Source organism: Canis lupus, chromosome 34 (genome assembly GCF_048164855.1).
Source record: "Canis lupus baileyi chromosome 34, mCanLup2.hap1, whole genome shotgun sequence".
NCBI classification, from domain to species: Eukaryota; Metazoa; Chordata; class Mammalia; order Carnivora; family Canidae; genus Canis; species Canis lupus.
In genome coordinates, this window is record NC_132871.1 from 25,148,770 (window position 1) to 25,165,198 (window position 16,429).

The 16,429-nt window shown below is 35.8% G+C and overlaps 1 protein-coding gene across 1 annotated transcript in view; it reads left to right on the top strand.

Moving 5' to 3' along the window:
• The window catches only part of PLA2R1 (phospholipase A2 receptor 1), a 115,673-nt gene that overhangs the window by 95,538 nt on the left and 3,706 nt on the right, over positions 1-16,429 (top strand). Inside the window, exons 21-29 of the mRNA XM_072811510.1 lie at positions 3,416-3,533; positions 4,220-4,350; positions 4,710-4,857; positions 8,291-8,529; positions 10,268-10,436; positions 12,011-12,151; positions 12,658-12,774; positions 13,909-14,085; positions 16,359-16,391. Coding sequence (XP_072667611.1) covers positions 3,416-3,533; positions 4,220-4,350; positions 4,710-4,857; positions 8,291-8,529; positions 10,268-10,436; positions 12,011-12,151; positions 12,658-12,774; positions 13,909-14,085; positions 16,359-16,391 — 1,273 coding nt within the window. The remainder of the gene's footprint in view (positions 1-3,415; positions 3,534-4,219; positions 4,351-4,709; positions 4,858-8,290; positions 8,530-10,267; positions 10,437-12,010; positions 12,152-12,657; positions 12,775-13,908; positions 14,086-16,358; positions 16,392-16,429) is intronic.

The following is a 16,429-nucleotide window of genomic DNA, read 5'->3' on the forward strand; positions in this document are numbered from 1 at the left end:
GTTTCATAAATTATTTCTTTTGCGTTTGATGATATATGAGTCCTGACCTGGGACAACCCCTAGAAGAGTGAGTCATCTAAGATACCTGTCACAGCAGGGCTGGAGGCAGAAAAAATTCTAAGTGTGCATATGGTTATGGGTTATTAGGTTAACTCTTATGCTTTACTCACACATTTTTATACAAGGATCTCGATTGAGTGCTAATGGCTGCTTTGTACATCTAGTTTGGGATTAGCCAAAATTTGATTTCATGCACAACATAGTTTTTCCTTTAAAAAACACTCTCTTCTTTTCTAGAAAACAACAAAAAAAAGTATCCATATTATTAACACTTTATTCATTCATTCATTTAATGTTGGACATTGGTAATTTGATGGTGAGGAAAAACAAACATAATCCCTTCTGTTTGGTAGCTTTCAGACTAGAGAGGGAACAAACATTAGTCATCAATCAGGAGTATAACTACTTTATAACTGTGACACGTGTGATGAAAGGGAGATACACGGTTCTCTAAAAGCATATAATAGGAGAACCTGGATGAAGTGTTCAGAAAGACAGGAAGCATTAAAAGCAGGGGTTACAGGATGTGCTAAGGTCCTGTGGTGAGAGGGAATATGATCTATCAAAGAAACTAAAGGAAGCATAGAGTGTGAAAGTGAGATGTGTGAAAAGTGTGAAAAGAGTGTGAAAAGTGAGATGAAAAAGAGTTTCTGGTTTTTATCCTAAGAACAATAGGAAACTCCTCAAGAGTTTTAACTAAAGAAGGATATGATCAGGACTGAGTTTTTAACAGAATCATTCATGCTACAATGGCAAAGACAGACTGGAGGAAGGCAAGGATGAGGAAGGTTTGAAGACTGGTTGGGAAGCTGTTATAAAAGTCCAGGCAAGAGAGAAGTAGTAGTGAAGGCAGAGCCTGTGAGGTGGCAGGAATGGAAAGAATGGGGATCTCCACTCTGAGAAATGGGATGTCATTGAAAAGGGGATGGAGTGGGAAGGTGAGGAGACTCCCAGGTTTCAGGCTTATATAAATACATGGCTGACTTTCAACATCAGTAAGAACACTGGAAAAGAACCAAGTTTGGGGGAAAGGTCATAAATTCCATTTTCAAATTTTGAGCCGGAAATGACTTTGAGACAAAAAAAGAATTTTTATGCAAAACTCATTTGTAATACAGTAGGATATCCTTAATTCACAGCAATAATAAGAGAGGCATTAAACTTGATCACATTTTGCAAATTAGTAAGTAAATAAACAATTTAAAATTAAGAGTGCTATACTTCATCGTACTGCTTTGCTTTAATTACTAATGACACCATTTTGAACTATACCAGTAAATATGTTTTTGGGTTTGTTTGGTTTTTTTTAGAAACAATGAAGTTGTGGTAATGGGAAATAGTTAAGCTAGTAAACCTTGGCTGAGACAAATGTGGGGGAAGGGGGAGTAGGAGGGTGTGATGGGGGGCATATGTGTGTGTTTTCTGGAAAGATTTATTGAGCTAACTAAACCAGTGAGGTTCATTGGTATTTACAAATGGTTCATTAGTGACTATCTGAACACAAGGTGAATTCACATTAAATGATAAGACTGCCTAATAATTAGTGTGTGCCACTCTTTGGAATTTGTAATTAGAGAAAAGAGACAAAATGAAAGGAAATAGATAAAAGAATAGTTGTTATAAAATTAAAATCCTTTAAAGCCAATTCTGTTTCTTTGTGAAGCAAACAAGTCAAAGAGGACCAGAAGAATTGAAAATGTACTTCCTCTCTTAATTGGTAAATCAACTTCAGGCTACATTAGGATTTCTGGTTTTGTTCTAAAAACAGTGGACAATCCCTACTTGTTATTTATTTAACTTACTTACTTACTTATACTTACTTATTGAAAATCCCTAGTAGTTTTTTTTTTTTTTTCCCTAGTAGTTTTAAACTAAAGAGTGACATGACCAGGATTAAGTTCTAAAAAGAATTACCTGGGCACTAATTGACATTTCGCGCTGGATAATTCTTTGTTATGGGGGGATTGACCTATGCGTTATAGAATGTTTGGCAGAATCCTTGTACCCTACCCACCAACAGCAAAGCTCCCACCTTGAGCTGTGACAACCAAAAATGTCTCCAGACATTACTGAATACTCCCCTTTGAGGACCATTGGACTAAATCTAGAATGCCCGAGAATGTCATTTGACAACTATTTAGGAGTCTATTGGCTTTTACTATGTTCCATAAATATTTACTGGGGACCTTCTTTGTTGTGGTGTTCAAAGAAGAGCAACACTTAGCCTCTCTGCTTTTTAAGATGACCGTGGGGAAGGGTTGGGGGTTGACAAATATAGAAATTAAAGGATGAGGAAAGATGTCATTCCAAAGGAGGATAGGGAAGGATGCTCTCTCAAGTGTAGGCTTCCACACTAGCTTAGAATTATCTTGTAACTGAGTTTTCTCAGAGGCAAAATCTTGAGATCTAACCTATCAATGACTAGGTTTCCCTGTGGTCATTGAGAAAAATATTCCACATGGAACATCCTTTGCATACAGTCTCTCCTGACTTCTCCTAATCCACTATAGCCTTTCTTTTCTATCTCTCCCTCTCCTCTGACTCCACCTGGCCTTATTGATATGTTTAAATTTAACTGAGCTTTGGTGGGGAGGGGGGGTCACGTCTAAACCCCACCTGACCTGTCCAGTCGTTACTGTTCCATTTCTCACCGCATAATGACTAACCCTGCTATGCCACAGACATTATTTTCTCATGAGTAACAATCAGCTTTCACTGCCAAATTCCACAGCCTTCTTTTTGTGTTCCATTACTGGCCTCCCTCCCTTCTGTTTCTCCTTCTTAGGTTTCCTTGGCTCTCCCTTGTTTCTCTTCCAGTTGGGCTCATTTTTTTCTTTTCTGGCTTTTCCTCATTGACTTACAAACCACATCGCTAACTAAAGTAATCAGTGAATTTAAATACCTGATGTGGTTGGATTCCCCAGTATTCCTCTCTCACTTAAAGTGAGGAAGTGTATTTGTAAATAAAATCGAACTAAACTATTAATTTCTACCTACAGAATTTTTAACAGTTGAATCTACCACTATACACTTTGCAATCAGGTGGGCTCCTTTTTAAAGAGAATATTATTTTTCACTGAGCAGAAGACATTGTTCTGATATCCTGCATAACAAAACACATCCTTGCTTCAGTTCCTGCCTGATACAAATGCATGCAAGATAATGACTTGCCCTAAAAGCTGGTCCTCTGTTTTACTTTCATACTTTTGGAGCAGCTCAAAGAAAAAATTAGTCATTTATGCTTCAGAAAATTATAAAGAATTCTAAAGGTTGATCCTCAGTGTCTTTGGGAGGTTTTTAATTCATTTTGAAAAATATGGAAATGAATGGGTTTTTTTTGGACATTTTTTAAAAGTGCCTTTTGATGAAAATCCCCAAAGACCCTAGTGATTGGAAGAACTGGACATCCGCTCAAGATTTCTGTGTTGAAGAAGGCGGGACTCTAGTTGCCATTGAAAATGAGGTGGAGCAAGGTAGAGTACTCAACATTTCAATCAGCCAAAAATAACCATTCTTATTCAAATATTTATTACAATGTTCCCCCCAAATACTAACATTTCTAAACCCACATTTTAAGTATTATGTTTCTGATGACACATAAAATTTCAGTTTGACCTACAAGGTTTATATCATGACATCTGTAAAAGTTAGTGCATTGCATTGCTTATAAACTGCTGATTTTTGTAGTCTTGTCTCCCTAGTAGTAGTGGAAAAAATAACATATTTATGATCTTTATTTCAACATGACTAAAACAATCGTGGAGGTAAATTCTTTTATAATTGCATGGTTATCAGTTTTAGATCCCTTTAGATTTACCTGTACACTTGTATCTGATATTTAGGCAGTTGTATACTTCAGTTTAAGTATAGGAGATAAATCCTCTTTTGTTTAGAAAGGCATTGAATGAACACTGGAAATTGCTTTGTTAATGATATGACGAAATCCCAGGTTTAGCCAGCTAATGTCTGTCAATTTATACTGAAACAAAAGTGAAAGAGACTGCATTACCTTAATAAGAACAAAGTAACAAATTCCTACAATTGATAGATAATTAAGTTTTGCTGTCATTTAAATAAAATCATAGCTATAAATAGAATTTGATGATTACCCAAATGGTTTATATGGTATTAAATTTAATAATATATTCCTATTTTTCAGCTTTCATTACTATGAATCTTTTTGGCCAGACCACTAATGTGTGGATAGGGTTACAAAATGATAATTATGAAAAATGGCTAAATGGAAAGCCTTTGGCATACTCTAACTGGTCTCCATTTGATGTAATAAATGTAAGTTTTCAGATTTATTTTTTAGAAATCATTTTAGCAAGAGATCCTATTTAATACTTACTTATTAAACTGTTTTTTGCTCCGTATACTTTATAAGCATAAATTTTTATTAGTCTGTTATTAATATACTAATTTTCAATAATGTAACTACATATCATTTTCATGTGTTCCATTAATGTAATTACTATCACAACAAGTATTTATTTTGTAGGTTATGAAGTGATCTGTGAACAGGTTTATTAAATGCAAATACAGGAATAATAGTGTTTGAATTTTTTAAATTGTCCTTAATAAAAATGTCAGTGTTATAATAATGCTATATGTTACCCTTTTTTAAAAAAACATGTATCTTTTTAAAGATTCCAAGTCATAACACCACTGAAGTTCAAAAACATATTCCTCTCTGTGCTTTGCTATCAAGTAATCCTAATTTTCATTTCACTGGAAAATGGTATTTTGAAGACTGTGGAAAAGAAGGTCATGGGTTTGTTTGTGAAAAAATGCAGGGTAAGAAATATTTGCTTTTTTATTCCTTTCATCTCTATGCCCCACTCTTCTCTTCCATATTTGTTTTACACACTTTGTGACTGTCATTTTCATAGCTAGGAGTGCCAGGTACTTGCTTTTTTGAGTTTTACATATATTTACTCACTTAATCTCCACGACCCGAGATTTACGCCTTTTAGTGGGGTTCTAAAGACTACAGAGACTAGTGGGGTTCTAAAGATTACAGAGACCGCTTGAGAAATAACCACATTTATGCATCCATTTTGGGCATGTCAAATGGCTTTACTGCTTTGTTCTGGGTTTATGAGTGTATTCAGGTAATGAAAAAGACTTTAAGAAAATGGTATAAAGAGTCAAATAAATAAACTAATATTTCCTACTTTCTTGGAAACATAAAAATGTGGCTGTGGCTAAATATGGCATGTAGCATGTTTCTAGAGCTGATGATCAGAACCCCGAGTGACTTTTGGTATGAAATACAAAAGCCATACTCTTATACATGGTCAGGGGTTGATAATCAGGTTAAATGTATTGCAAATGACCTTGAGTAATAAAACTAAAAACAGCTCATATCTCATGCTTTCACCAAGTGCAAGGCTTCCCTGTACCATGCTACCTTAGAACACCACAGTTTGTTTCTGGAGCTGGGTAAGACTCTGCGTAGCCTATTGTATATATACTTAGTGGAATATGAATTTTACCTCTTAGCATTGCATGCATGTGAACTCTCTAATGCACTAATCACCATCCCCAGAAACGGAGTTCCACAGAAGCCCTATTTCCTAATTCACAGTTACAACTTAAACATAATACTAGGAACTGAAAGAAGATACCTAGTTATAGCAATAGTATTATGAGAAGAGCAGAGTCTTGTAGGGAAAGAAATATCAATATACCATGAACTTACACACTTATGATATACCTGGCACTGTGCCTTGGCTTCATAAGCAATAAGGCATAAAAGCTTCCCAACAATGCTAGGAAGTAGGTAAAAGTCTTCCCATTTTACGGATAAGAACCTTGAGGCTTAGGAAAAGTAAATAATATATTCAAAGTCTCTCAGTTAAAGACAATGATCTATTTTATGACCTTGATGTTGATCTCTTCTTTAAATATACTACTCTCTGACCATTTTCTCTTCGATAATTTTGGGACTAACAATGTATATGTTCTTTTGGACATAGTATAAAGTAGCTGTGGTTGAGAGCATAGGCACTGGAGTTCACGCCCCACCTGGGTTCCTTCCCCACCTCTGTAAATAACTATCAGTGAAGTTTCTTATCTTCTACAAACTTGATTTCCACGTCTGTCAAGTGGGATAATTACTATCTCACAGACTCTATGTATATACGATGCTTAGCAAGTTGCCAGCATATTAACAAAAGATAGTTTCTACTATTATTTCCAAAAAATATTATTCAACTACATAAATTCTTTTTTTAAAAAAATATTTTATTTATTTATTTATTCATGAGAGACACACAGAGAGAGAGAGAGAGAGAGAGAGAGAGAGGCAGAGACACAGGCAGAGGGAGGAACAGGCTCAATGCAGGGAGCCTGATGTGGGACTTGATCCCCAGGACTCCAGGATCACGCCCTGGGTTGAAGGCAGGCACTAAACCACTGAGCCACCCAGGGATCCCCATAACTACATAAATTCTTGTAGCCTATAGTTAAGTGCTCCAATTCTGATCCACTTCTTTATTTGCCATATAAATATGTGCTTACATTGGACTTAGAGCCTAAAGTCTAACGCCTGAAAGCTAAGATTTCTAAGTAGCAGGGATACAAGGACAAAGTCAAGACCCCCAATTTGGGACTTGTTTTCAAACATATCTTTCTTTTTCAGGTCAGTGGGTGGCAAAATCATGTTGCTCAAAGTCACTTATGCTTAAGTTTGATGGAATCAATTACACGTGGAGAATTTTATATGTTGAAAATACAGATATATAATGTAATGGGGAAAATAGTTAAATTGGTATTTAGGCCACATATATGAAAATATCAGTTAATTTAATTTACTAATTATTATTTTTAAAAATCTACTATGGTATTGTACTGGGTTTTGAAAAAAAATAACCTTAGGCTTGGTACACAGGCTGGCAAACAGACCTCTAATAAAGAATAAACAGGTATAAAAGTGTACTCCACCACAATTTAGTTGGTAAATAGGTTAATTTCACTTTGGTTTTACAATATGCACTACTATTATTTTGAGGTCACATTTTCAGGTAAAAGTCAAATTCCCATTTTGCCATTTTTACTTGGCATAAAGAACTTACATTTACTGAGCACCTGCTATGTTCCAAGGCACTATGTTCCAAGTACTGAGTTTCAGTAAGTACCCTATGTGGTTATCTCTGAATTCTACACACACCTTACTAAGGAAGGCCTTACTCATCTCTTACAGAACATAAATTTGAGGTTTGGAGGGATTATTTATATTTCCAAGGTGATTTAGCCTTATATAGTCAGGACTGGGATTGATTCCCAAGTCTTCTGACCTACCCACACCTCATCATGCTCAAGTGTAATACATTCCAAATGTAATAAAACCAACAAACAAGGAAATACCTCAGACACTTTGGATCAAACAGTTCAGAAATACTTACCTTGTTTTTCTGTTTTAGGTTTCCTAAATTTAGCCTATCCTAATACATACTATAGTTAGAACAAAAAGGCAAGTGCACATATTAAAGAGGAAATGTCTTGGATGTAAAAACACGGGCTTGGCTGTCATATAATCTGTCACTCATGAGAAAGAAAGCACCAGTGATCATGTCTGGGAAAATCTTGCCTTTTAATTTGTAAATCTTGACTCAGACAGGTGACATATTAATAGTAAGTCATTAAGGAACTGTGTGTATTTTAATTGTTTATTAATGTAATCTTTAAACTTTTTAGAATTTATACATGTAAACATTAAACATGATAGCAACTATCATGCAATCTCAGATGTAATAAAGGGTGGCATCTGAGAATATGCGCTTGTAAAATTATGTTTGCAACACAGTATATAACCACATAATATATGTCAATATTCCTTAGTATTAAGATCAACCAGAGCTGAGTGTGTTAGGCTGGGTGTAGCTAGTGGAATAAAATCCGCCTAAGGAGATCAGTTCCATCAAAAAGCGGTCAGTTTAAAAAGGTGCAGTCAAAAATAGAAAATCTGGAAATGGTTAGCTATATGTGTATACTTTTAAAAACACTCATGCATTAAAAATTTCCTAAGTGTTCTCATTCTTTAGCATCACCTATGCTTTCAGGTATTATCCTCATTTCAAAATAGTTCTGGGAAGGAAAACTCTGATGCTAACCACAGTAGGGATCATTATGACAGGGATCCAGGCTAAGCTTTGCCTCCTCCTTTCTCAATCAGATGCTAAAAATAATTTTTTTAAATTAATTTTTGTTGTTGTTCTTGTTCTAGATACCTCAGGACACACTGTAAATACATCTGATATGTATCCAGTCCCTGATACCTTGGAATATGGAAACAGAACTTATAAAATAATTAATGCAAATATGACTTGGTATACAGCAATAAAAACCTGCCTAATGCATGGAGCAGAACTGGCCAGCATTACAGATCAGTATCACCAGTCCTTCCTCACGGTTATCCTCAACCGGCTAGGACATGCCCACTGGATTGGACTGTTCACTGCAGATGTAGGTATCTTAAATCCCTTGGAACTTCCCTGAATAAGTAAATTTCAAATCTGCCTCCTTAGTGGTATGGCCAGTGAATTAACACAAAAAAATTCCCAGAAATAATAGTAAATGTAACATTTAAGTAATTGGTTTATAGAATAACTACTGACCGACCTCATGAAGAGCCTATGACTACAAATTAAAGGCATACACCTTTTAAGAGAATACATCCCCTTGCCTAATTTCTGAGAATTAATGCCCTTCAAAGGTTCTCTGAAAATTTCTGAGTATCTGCCTCATGTGGGCAATGGAACACATCTTAAACTCAAGCACCTGCATTTGAGTAATTCGTTGCATTTAAGAAATCCCCAAGAGAAGTGGATCGTACTTCCTGCCTAGAAATGTGGTTATTATTTTTTTTACTTTTATTTATTTATTCATGAGAGACAGAGAGAGACAGAGACACAGGCAGAGAGAGAAGCAGGCTCCCTGCGAGGAGCCCGATGTGGGACTCGATCCAGGGACTCCAGGATCACTCCCTGGGCTGAAGGCAGACGCTCAACCACTGAGCCACCCAGGTGTACCGAAATGCGGTTTTTAATTCAGTACCTCCTTGGAATTTAACACATGGGTTTTCTGTCTTGGGATGTATTTTGGAGAGAAAGATTTTTTTTTAATTTTCTCTTTTTTTTAAATAACAGTATTATACGCTCAAAGTAGTGAAAAGTAAAATCTATTCTACCCCAACCTCTGGTTCTACTCCCCAAAGATAATCACTGTAAACAGTTTCTGGTGCATCATTTAGAAATTTTCTAGATATGCACATATATACACATAATGCATATGTTTATTTTTTTAAGTACAAATGAAGTCACATTACATGTGCTGTCCTTAAATTTGCTTTTTGTTTAACATACCTTATACAGCTTTCCATGTCAGCACATAAAAATCTAACACATTCTTTGGGACAGCACCACATGGGATATACCATTACCATTCTCCCCTGAATAGAAATTTGGGCTCTTCCCAGTTTTTCACAACTACAAGTAATACAAACAAACAACTTTGTGCAAGTTGAATAAATTCCTAGAAATGAAATTGCTAAGCACGCTTTAAATTTTTAAGAAATAGTGCCATGATGCCTGCCAAAAGTTTGTACTGATTTACGTGCCAACAACTATGATAACATGTTGTTTTTTTTTTCACATCCTTATCAATACTAGGTTTTATCAAAATTTAATCTTGCCATTGGGATATGGGAGAGAATGGTATTTTATAGTTGTTTATTGTATTTTTGCATATCAGAATGTTTTAACTTGCTGTAGTCAATTTTGCATTATGGCCTCTGGATTTTGTATCGTACTTGAAAAGATTTTCTCCACACCGAGAGGATAAGATATTTAGCCAAGTTTTCTTTAGCACTTTTATGTTTTCAATTTTATGTGTGAATCTTTGATCAATCTGAAATTTGTTTTGGTGTAAAGAACAAGATATTGATCAACTTTTCTCTGATCTCTTACTGGGAATTATAGTGGCAAGCAACCAAGGATTCCCAAAAACTAAAAAAAGATACCGTTGTGATAGATATTTCTTTTTGTCAGGCCATATTCACAAGCTGTCCTAGACCCTCCCCCTGAAAAATAAGTCTAGATGTGGAAATATAAATGTATGTGTCAAGTAAGGGCTGCTCAAACAGCATTGGGTAATGCCACCAGCAGTCCTAGCAAGGAAATAATGGCCCAATTTCCCTCCACAGAATGGTCTTAATTTTGACTGGTCAGATGGAACCAAATCTTCCTTCACTTTTTGGAAAGATGATGAGTCCTCCATCTTGGGTGACTGTGTTTTTGCTGACACCAGTGGACGCTGGAGCAGCACAGCCTGCGAGTCATTTCTGCAAGGAGCAATTTGTCATGTACCTTCTGGTAGGTTCCATTCTATTCAACCCAACAAATATGTACTGGAAGCCTACTGTGTGCAAAGCACTGTGCTAAGCAGGAGCTATGAGTAAGAGTAATAAGAAGTATCTGCCCCCAAGAAGCCTCTGGTTTGGTATGTGATGTTCAGACAAATGAGCTATTATACCAGGCAGGGCTACCAACTGATGGAAAAGTAGCAAGTGTCATGGGGGTTAGCAAGAAAGAGAACACATCATTTCCACTTGAGCATAAGTAGAAAGACTTCTTGAAGGACATGACTGTGGAGACTTGCCTTGAAGAATAGATGGGATATAGTCAACTGTGATGGGACATGGGGAGGCATTCTGAGCAGAAAAGTTTGTACAAAGACATGAAAGGAAAAAAGGATTGGACATGTATAAAGCAAAGCTCATGTTGAGATTTGCCTGCATGGCAGGGTACCAGTAAAGAGGTGGGAAATTAGGCTAGAAACCTACATTAAGAGCATGTATGAAGGAAAAACTAATTCTTCTAAAACACCATAAAAGTTACCCTTCCCTTTTCAATAGCATTGCATTTACTGAGTGCTTAAGAAGTGTCAGATACTCGTTCATTTAAATTTATTGTGTAGGGGCACAGTCAATAGAGCATACAACTCTTAATCTCAAAGTCAGGAGTTTAAATCCCATGTTGGAAGCAGAGATTACTTAGAAGAAAAAAATTTAGGGGCACCTAAGTGGCTCAGTTGGTTATGCATCTGCCTTTTGTTCAGGTCATGATCTCACAGTCCCAGGATCTAGCCTCACATCAGGCTCCCTGCTCAGTGGGGAATCTGCTTCTCCCTCTCCCTCTGCCCCTCTCCACTGCTCATGCTCTATCTTGCTCTCTCATTCTCTCTCAGATAATTAAATCTTTAAAAAAATTTTAATAAACTTCTCATGTAAGAAAGATGTTGTTAGCTGTCTTTTTATAGATAAAGAAACCGAAGTGTGAGGAAGATAGGTAACATGTCTACAGCCATACATACATAGGATCTCAGCATGGATTTGACTCTCATGCTTGACCTTTAAAGCAAAGTCCACCTAAAATTTCCCTTAGTTATATATTATATTATGTTATGCTATGTTACTTTACTGAATGCATGTTTTTCTCTCATAGGTTGATTGGCAAGTAAGGATTTACTAAAACTATAATATACAGCACTGCACAGAACACATTTTGTACATTTGGAAGTGCCTCTTGCCTACTTCATTCAGCTTCCAGTATTTCCACAAATCACATCCCCAAATTTTTCCACCCTTTAGGATACCAATTACAAACATAAAAGACAACTACCCTCACCCAAGCAGCACCCAAACTAAACCTAAGAAGCAGTGCATTAATATCTCCTGGTATGTTAGGTAAAGATTATTTCTGCCAGAAAGTCTACAAAACAATCTTGGTTTTATGATCATTTATAGTAAACCCACTCTTTCAGAGTATTATCATGAAAATCTCATTACACATATTTATCTTAGTCTGTCATAGAACTTAATGCAATGTATATCTTAATAAATGAACCCAGTCACCATCCTAAAATCATAACTGATTTTTGTTCATAGAAACAAAACAATTTGGACATCCAGAGTTGTGCTCAGAAACATCAATTCCCTGGATAAAATTCAAAAGTAATTGCTACAGTTTTTCTACAGTCCTAGACAGTATGAGTTTTGAGGCTGCTCATGAATTTTGCAAAAAAGAAGGTAATTCTTTTTGTGATGGTAAAATGCTTTCAATGCGTTCCTTCTTGACATTTCAGTAAACAATGTGGTTTTCTTCATTTGTCTGATTATTTAGTGGCTTTAGGAGTAACAAAAAAATTGAAAAAATATTCAATATAATATTGCTTGTTTGGGGTTGGTTTATCTATGAAATTCGATGTCCAGGATAGAATATGAAAACCTAAGATGATGTCTCAGAATACTACACTTTCCCAAGAAAATGTTCCTTTTGAATGCATTTGAATATAAATTTTTAAAGTTCCCTAAAATGAATATTCTATATGCTTGGACTTCTTAAGTACAACCTTGTATCTTTTAATAAATGTGGTATAACTTTTAAATTTTTAATAAAAAATCATTTAATTTACAGTAGAAATTTTCACTCTGCAAAGACTGAGCTTTACAAATTTTGGTATAGGAGACATTTTTTAAATTGTATTTCACATAAACACAAATACTTGTTTATTTACTGCTTATCTCTTTTATAGGATCTAATCTTTTAACAATCAAGGATGAGGATGAAAATTCATTTCTCCTAGAAGAGCTTTTTGCTTTTGGTTCTTCTGTCCAGATGATTTGGTTGAATGCTCAGTTTGATGGTGACAGTAAGTAAGATTTGGGTAGAGAAGAGGAAAGGGCATAAATAAATACATGGTGGTCAAGGTTGATGAAAAAGGCATCTGCAAACCAGAAGGCTCTTCTTGGATACATTTGCTGTGAAAAAACAGCATGAATCCTAAAGCCATTTCTTCCAAAGACAATATTGCTAACACTTTTCTATACCCTTGTGTCCTTTGAAATAATCTCAGAATACCAAAAATGAAAACAAGCAAACAACAAGCTTATCTTACTCTCACATCATGAAGATTCTTGGATGGAAATTTGTGTTCACAGACTTAGTCATAGACAACAAAACCCTGTTTATTTAAAATACTCAGATTATTCCTCAATGTTATAAAAGCACAAGAGAATTATAGAAATGTTTCGATGATATATTGTGCTGTCAGAATTATTTGCTTTTCATAAAAACCAGAGTTTGTGATCAAATGACAGCATGTTATTCTTCCATGTAATTGATGGTTATTGAAAGTATTTATAAGGAAAATTCTCTTAATTGGTACGGAGAACTTATTATAGGGATATACCAAGGTGGAGGGTGGGTCCACTCTAATAAGGAGTGTTTCAATCACAGACATTGTTTAAAATTTCTAGCCCATTGTGATATAAAAGGTGACTGACTTTTAGTCACTTTTATTGTTGGTTTTAAATACTTGCTGACAATGTCCCCCTATTATTGCTTGCACATGGATGGGCTCTATAATTGCCTCCGCCTCTCAGTACACCAGTGGCTTGCTTTTTAAAGAAATTAGCTGTAAAGTTATTTTAGAAAGTGAGCCATTTTGCAATAATACAGATGTTAGGACTTAAAATGATTCCTTTAAATTGATTATAATGATAGGGAATATTTCAAAATTCAAACTGTTACATTAAGGAAGATGGTATTCTAAATGAACTAAATCAGAAAAATATATCTATAATAAACAGAGAGCCATTCACAGGGCAAGTTTACTAATACCCACCTTTTGATGTTGTATTCATGACTGTACCCCCTGAATTGCATGCATCAGATAAGAAGACAGCCTCATTGAATTCAGGAGCTGCCTTTTATGGTTCATTCCAGTCTTAGTATATTTGATAATTACACATATAATTCATAGTAAGTCAGCATTTTTCCACAGGTAAAACCATAAAGTGGTTTGATGGAACTCCCACAGACCAGTCAAACTGGGGCATTCGGAAGCCAGAGATGGACCATGTCAAACCCCATCTGTGTATTGCCCTGAGGATCTCAGAAGGAGTGTGGCAGTTATCCCCATGTCAAGAAAAAAAAGGATTTATATGCAAAATGGAAGCAGGTGGGTAAAGCCAGAGGGTAATTCTTCATTTTGATTCTACCCTGACTAATGTTGACCCACCTTTAACATTTATAGCTTTGAAAATTCAAGTATTCAGGGAGTATTCTGATAAATTCTAACATTATCATCTTGTTCAACATCAAACAAGTCAGAGGACATTTCAGCTCTGTCTTTCTCTGATATGAAGAAAAAATCATTATAAAGCCTATGACTTTCCTGTGTCATCCTAGCTGTTAATGGGCAAAAAAGCAGTTTAACCTAAAAAAAAAAAAAAAAAAAATGGAAGTAGCGATGTTACCCAGCAACCCTTATACTGGCAACTGCTACTCAGAAATTTTAAGGTTCATCTTTGGTCCCAGGAAATATAATCTAGGCCTAGGTATTCTTGCTTGGTAACTGGATGAGATTCTCTGTTGCTAGCCATTATATTATAAAAGTCATACTTTAACTTCATCTTGAACTGCATGCTTTGTGGTGATAAAAAGAAATAATAATTTTAGAAATTTAAGCCAGAAAAATTTTAGTCAGCTGCAAACAATACAGAAATTTCTAAGATAGGATGTTAGCAATGATCATTAACTGGAAATGTGTTTTTAATAATAATCACAACATTTCTAGATGCCAGTATTGCAGAGAAGGAGGAAGTGGTGTGGCCTCCACTGCTGGTGAAGGCTTCTGAGAGGAGATAAGGTTTTGGAATCCCAAAAGATAAGGAGAATAGAGAAGGGAAGGCATATGAGACAAAAATCCAGTATGACTACAGGCAGCAACTGAGAATAGCTTAGATGAGAGTGAAGGATTCACATTAGGTGGTGATGGGAATAAAATTGGACTGTAATGTAGGATCCATTCGCAGAGAGTACCAGTCTAAAGAGCTGAACTTCATGGTGAAGAAGACAAAGAACCCCTATGTGCTCTATAAACACCTGCAGGGGAATCACACTAATCCAAGGGAGGCAGTTGTAATTTGAGTGATGGAGCTAGGAACTAGGAACATGAGGAAGAGTAGAAATAGGAAAAGAGAATCAGCAGGCTTTGGTGATCCAATTACACACTGGGTAGGAATGAAGGAGAAAAACCTGATAGGTGTCATCACCAACATTCAAGCTCCCAATAGTGTGGATAGCAGTCCTGTGTGGAAAACATGACTAAGCCTAATAAGTAGTGTACCCAAGTGATCAATAGCATTTCATTTCAAAAACAAGTCAGAAATACCTCATATGTGTACGGGACTTTAAAGCTTCCTATAATATAGAGGGCACCTCTTTCATCACTCACAGCAACTTCCAAAAGCAATGCAGCAGTATTCCCATTTTACAGATGAGAAAAGCATTTGTCCAAACTGAGGCCACATCAAGAACCATGCCCCAAATTGTCTGGCTCTATATGCTTCTTGTGTATCTGCCCACTGCATGCATCCAGACAATAAATATTCTTTTAATAGTTTCTCTTTAAAAAGTATCTTCACACACACATAATATATAGTCCCATGTTTAAGTGTGCAAGAGTGAAAGGGCATAAGTACTACACTGAGGCACTTCCTCCACTCCCAAACTCTTTACTGATCTTCCTCTGAGTCATTCTCTACATATTTTTCTGGATCTTTACTGATCTAGGTCAAAAATAGCAGATTTCAAATTTTGAGTTAGAATCTACTTGAAAGAGATACATTTCTATAGTAGAAAGTCCTCAAACAGGAACCCTCCAATTTTTTGAATGGAGGAGCTATTATTCATTTCCCAAGATTCTTGAGATTGCAAAGTTGAGAAGGTGCTGATTTTAAAATCCCCGCATGGAGTAAAGAGATTATCATTGCTGGACAAACTCCATCTCAGAGCTTAACAAAACTTAGTTCCGTGCAGGCAGGGACTATATTTTATTCATATTTTTATTGCAGCACAGTGCTGAGACCGGATGGAAATTTTTCAGCTTAAAAAAAAAGCAGTGTATGTGTTTGTGAGCAACAATAACGATTACAATAAATCAGGGGTCAGCAAAATTTTCTTGTAAAGGACCAGACAGTAAATATTTTAGGCTTTGGGAACCATATAGTCTCTGTCACGCTGCCATTGTGGCATGAAAGCAGCCACAGACAATACATAAACAGATGAGTGTGGCTGAATTCCAGTAAAACAGTGGTTATAAAAACAGGCACCAGATCTGATCCATGAGCCATAGTTTGCTGAGCCCTGCTCTAAATAATAACATAATTTTGCTGAATTAAAAGAAAATTTTCATCGCAGTTTTTTTTTTTTTTTTTAATTTGGTTTTAGGTCTTCATGCAGTAAAGGAGCACTCAGGAAAAGGTAGGTTTGAACAGTAGAAAACATTTTGATTTCTCTTA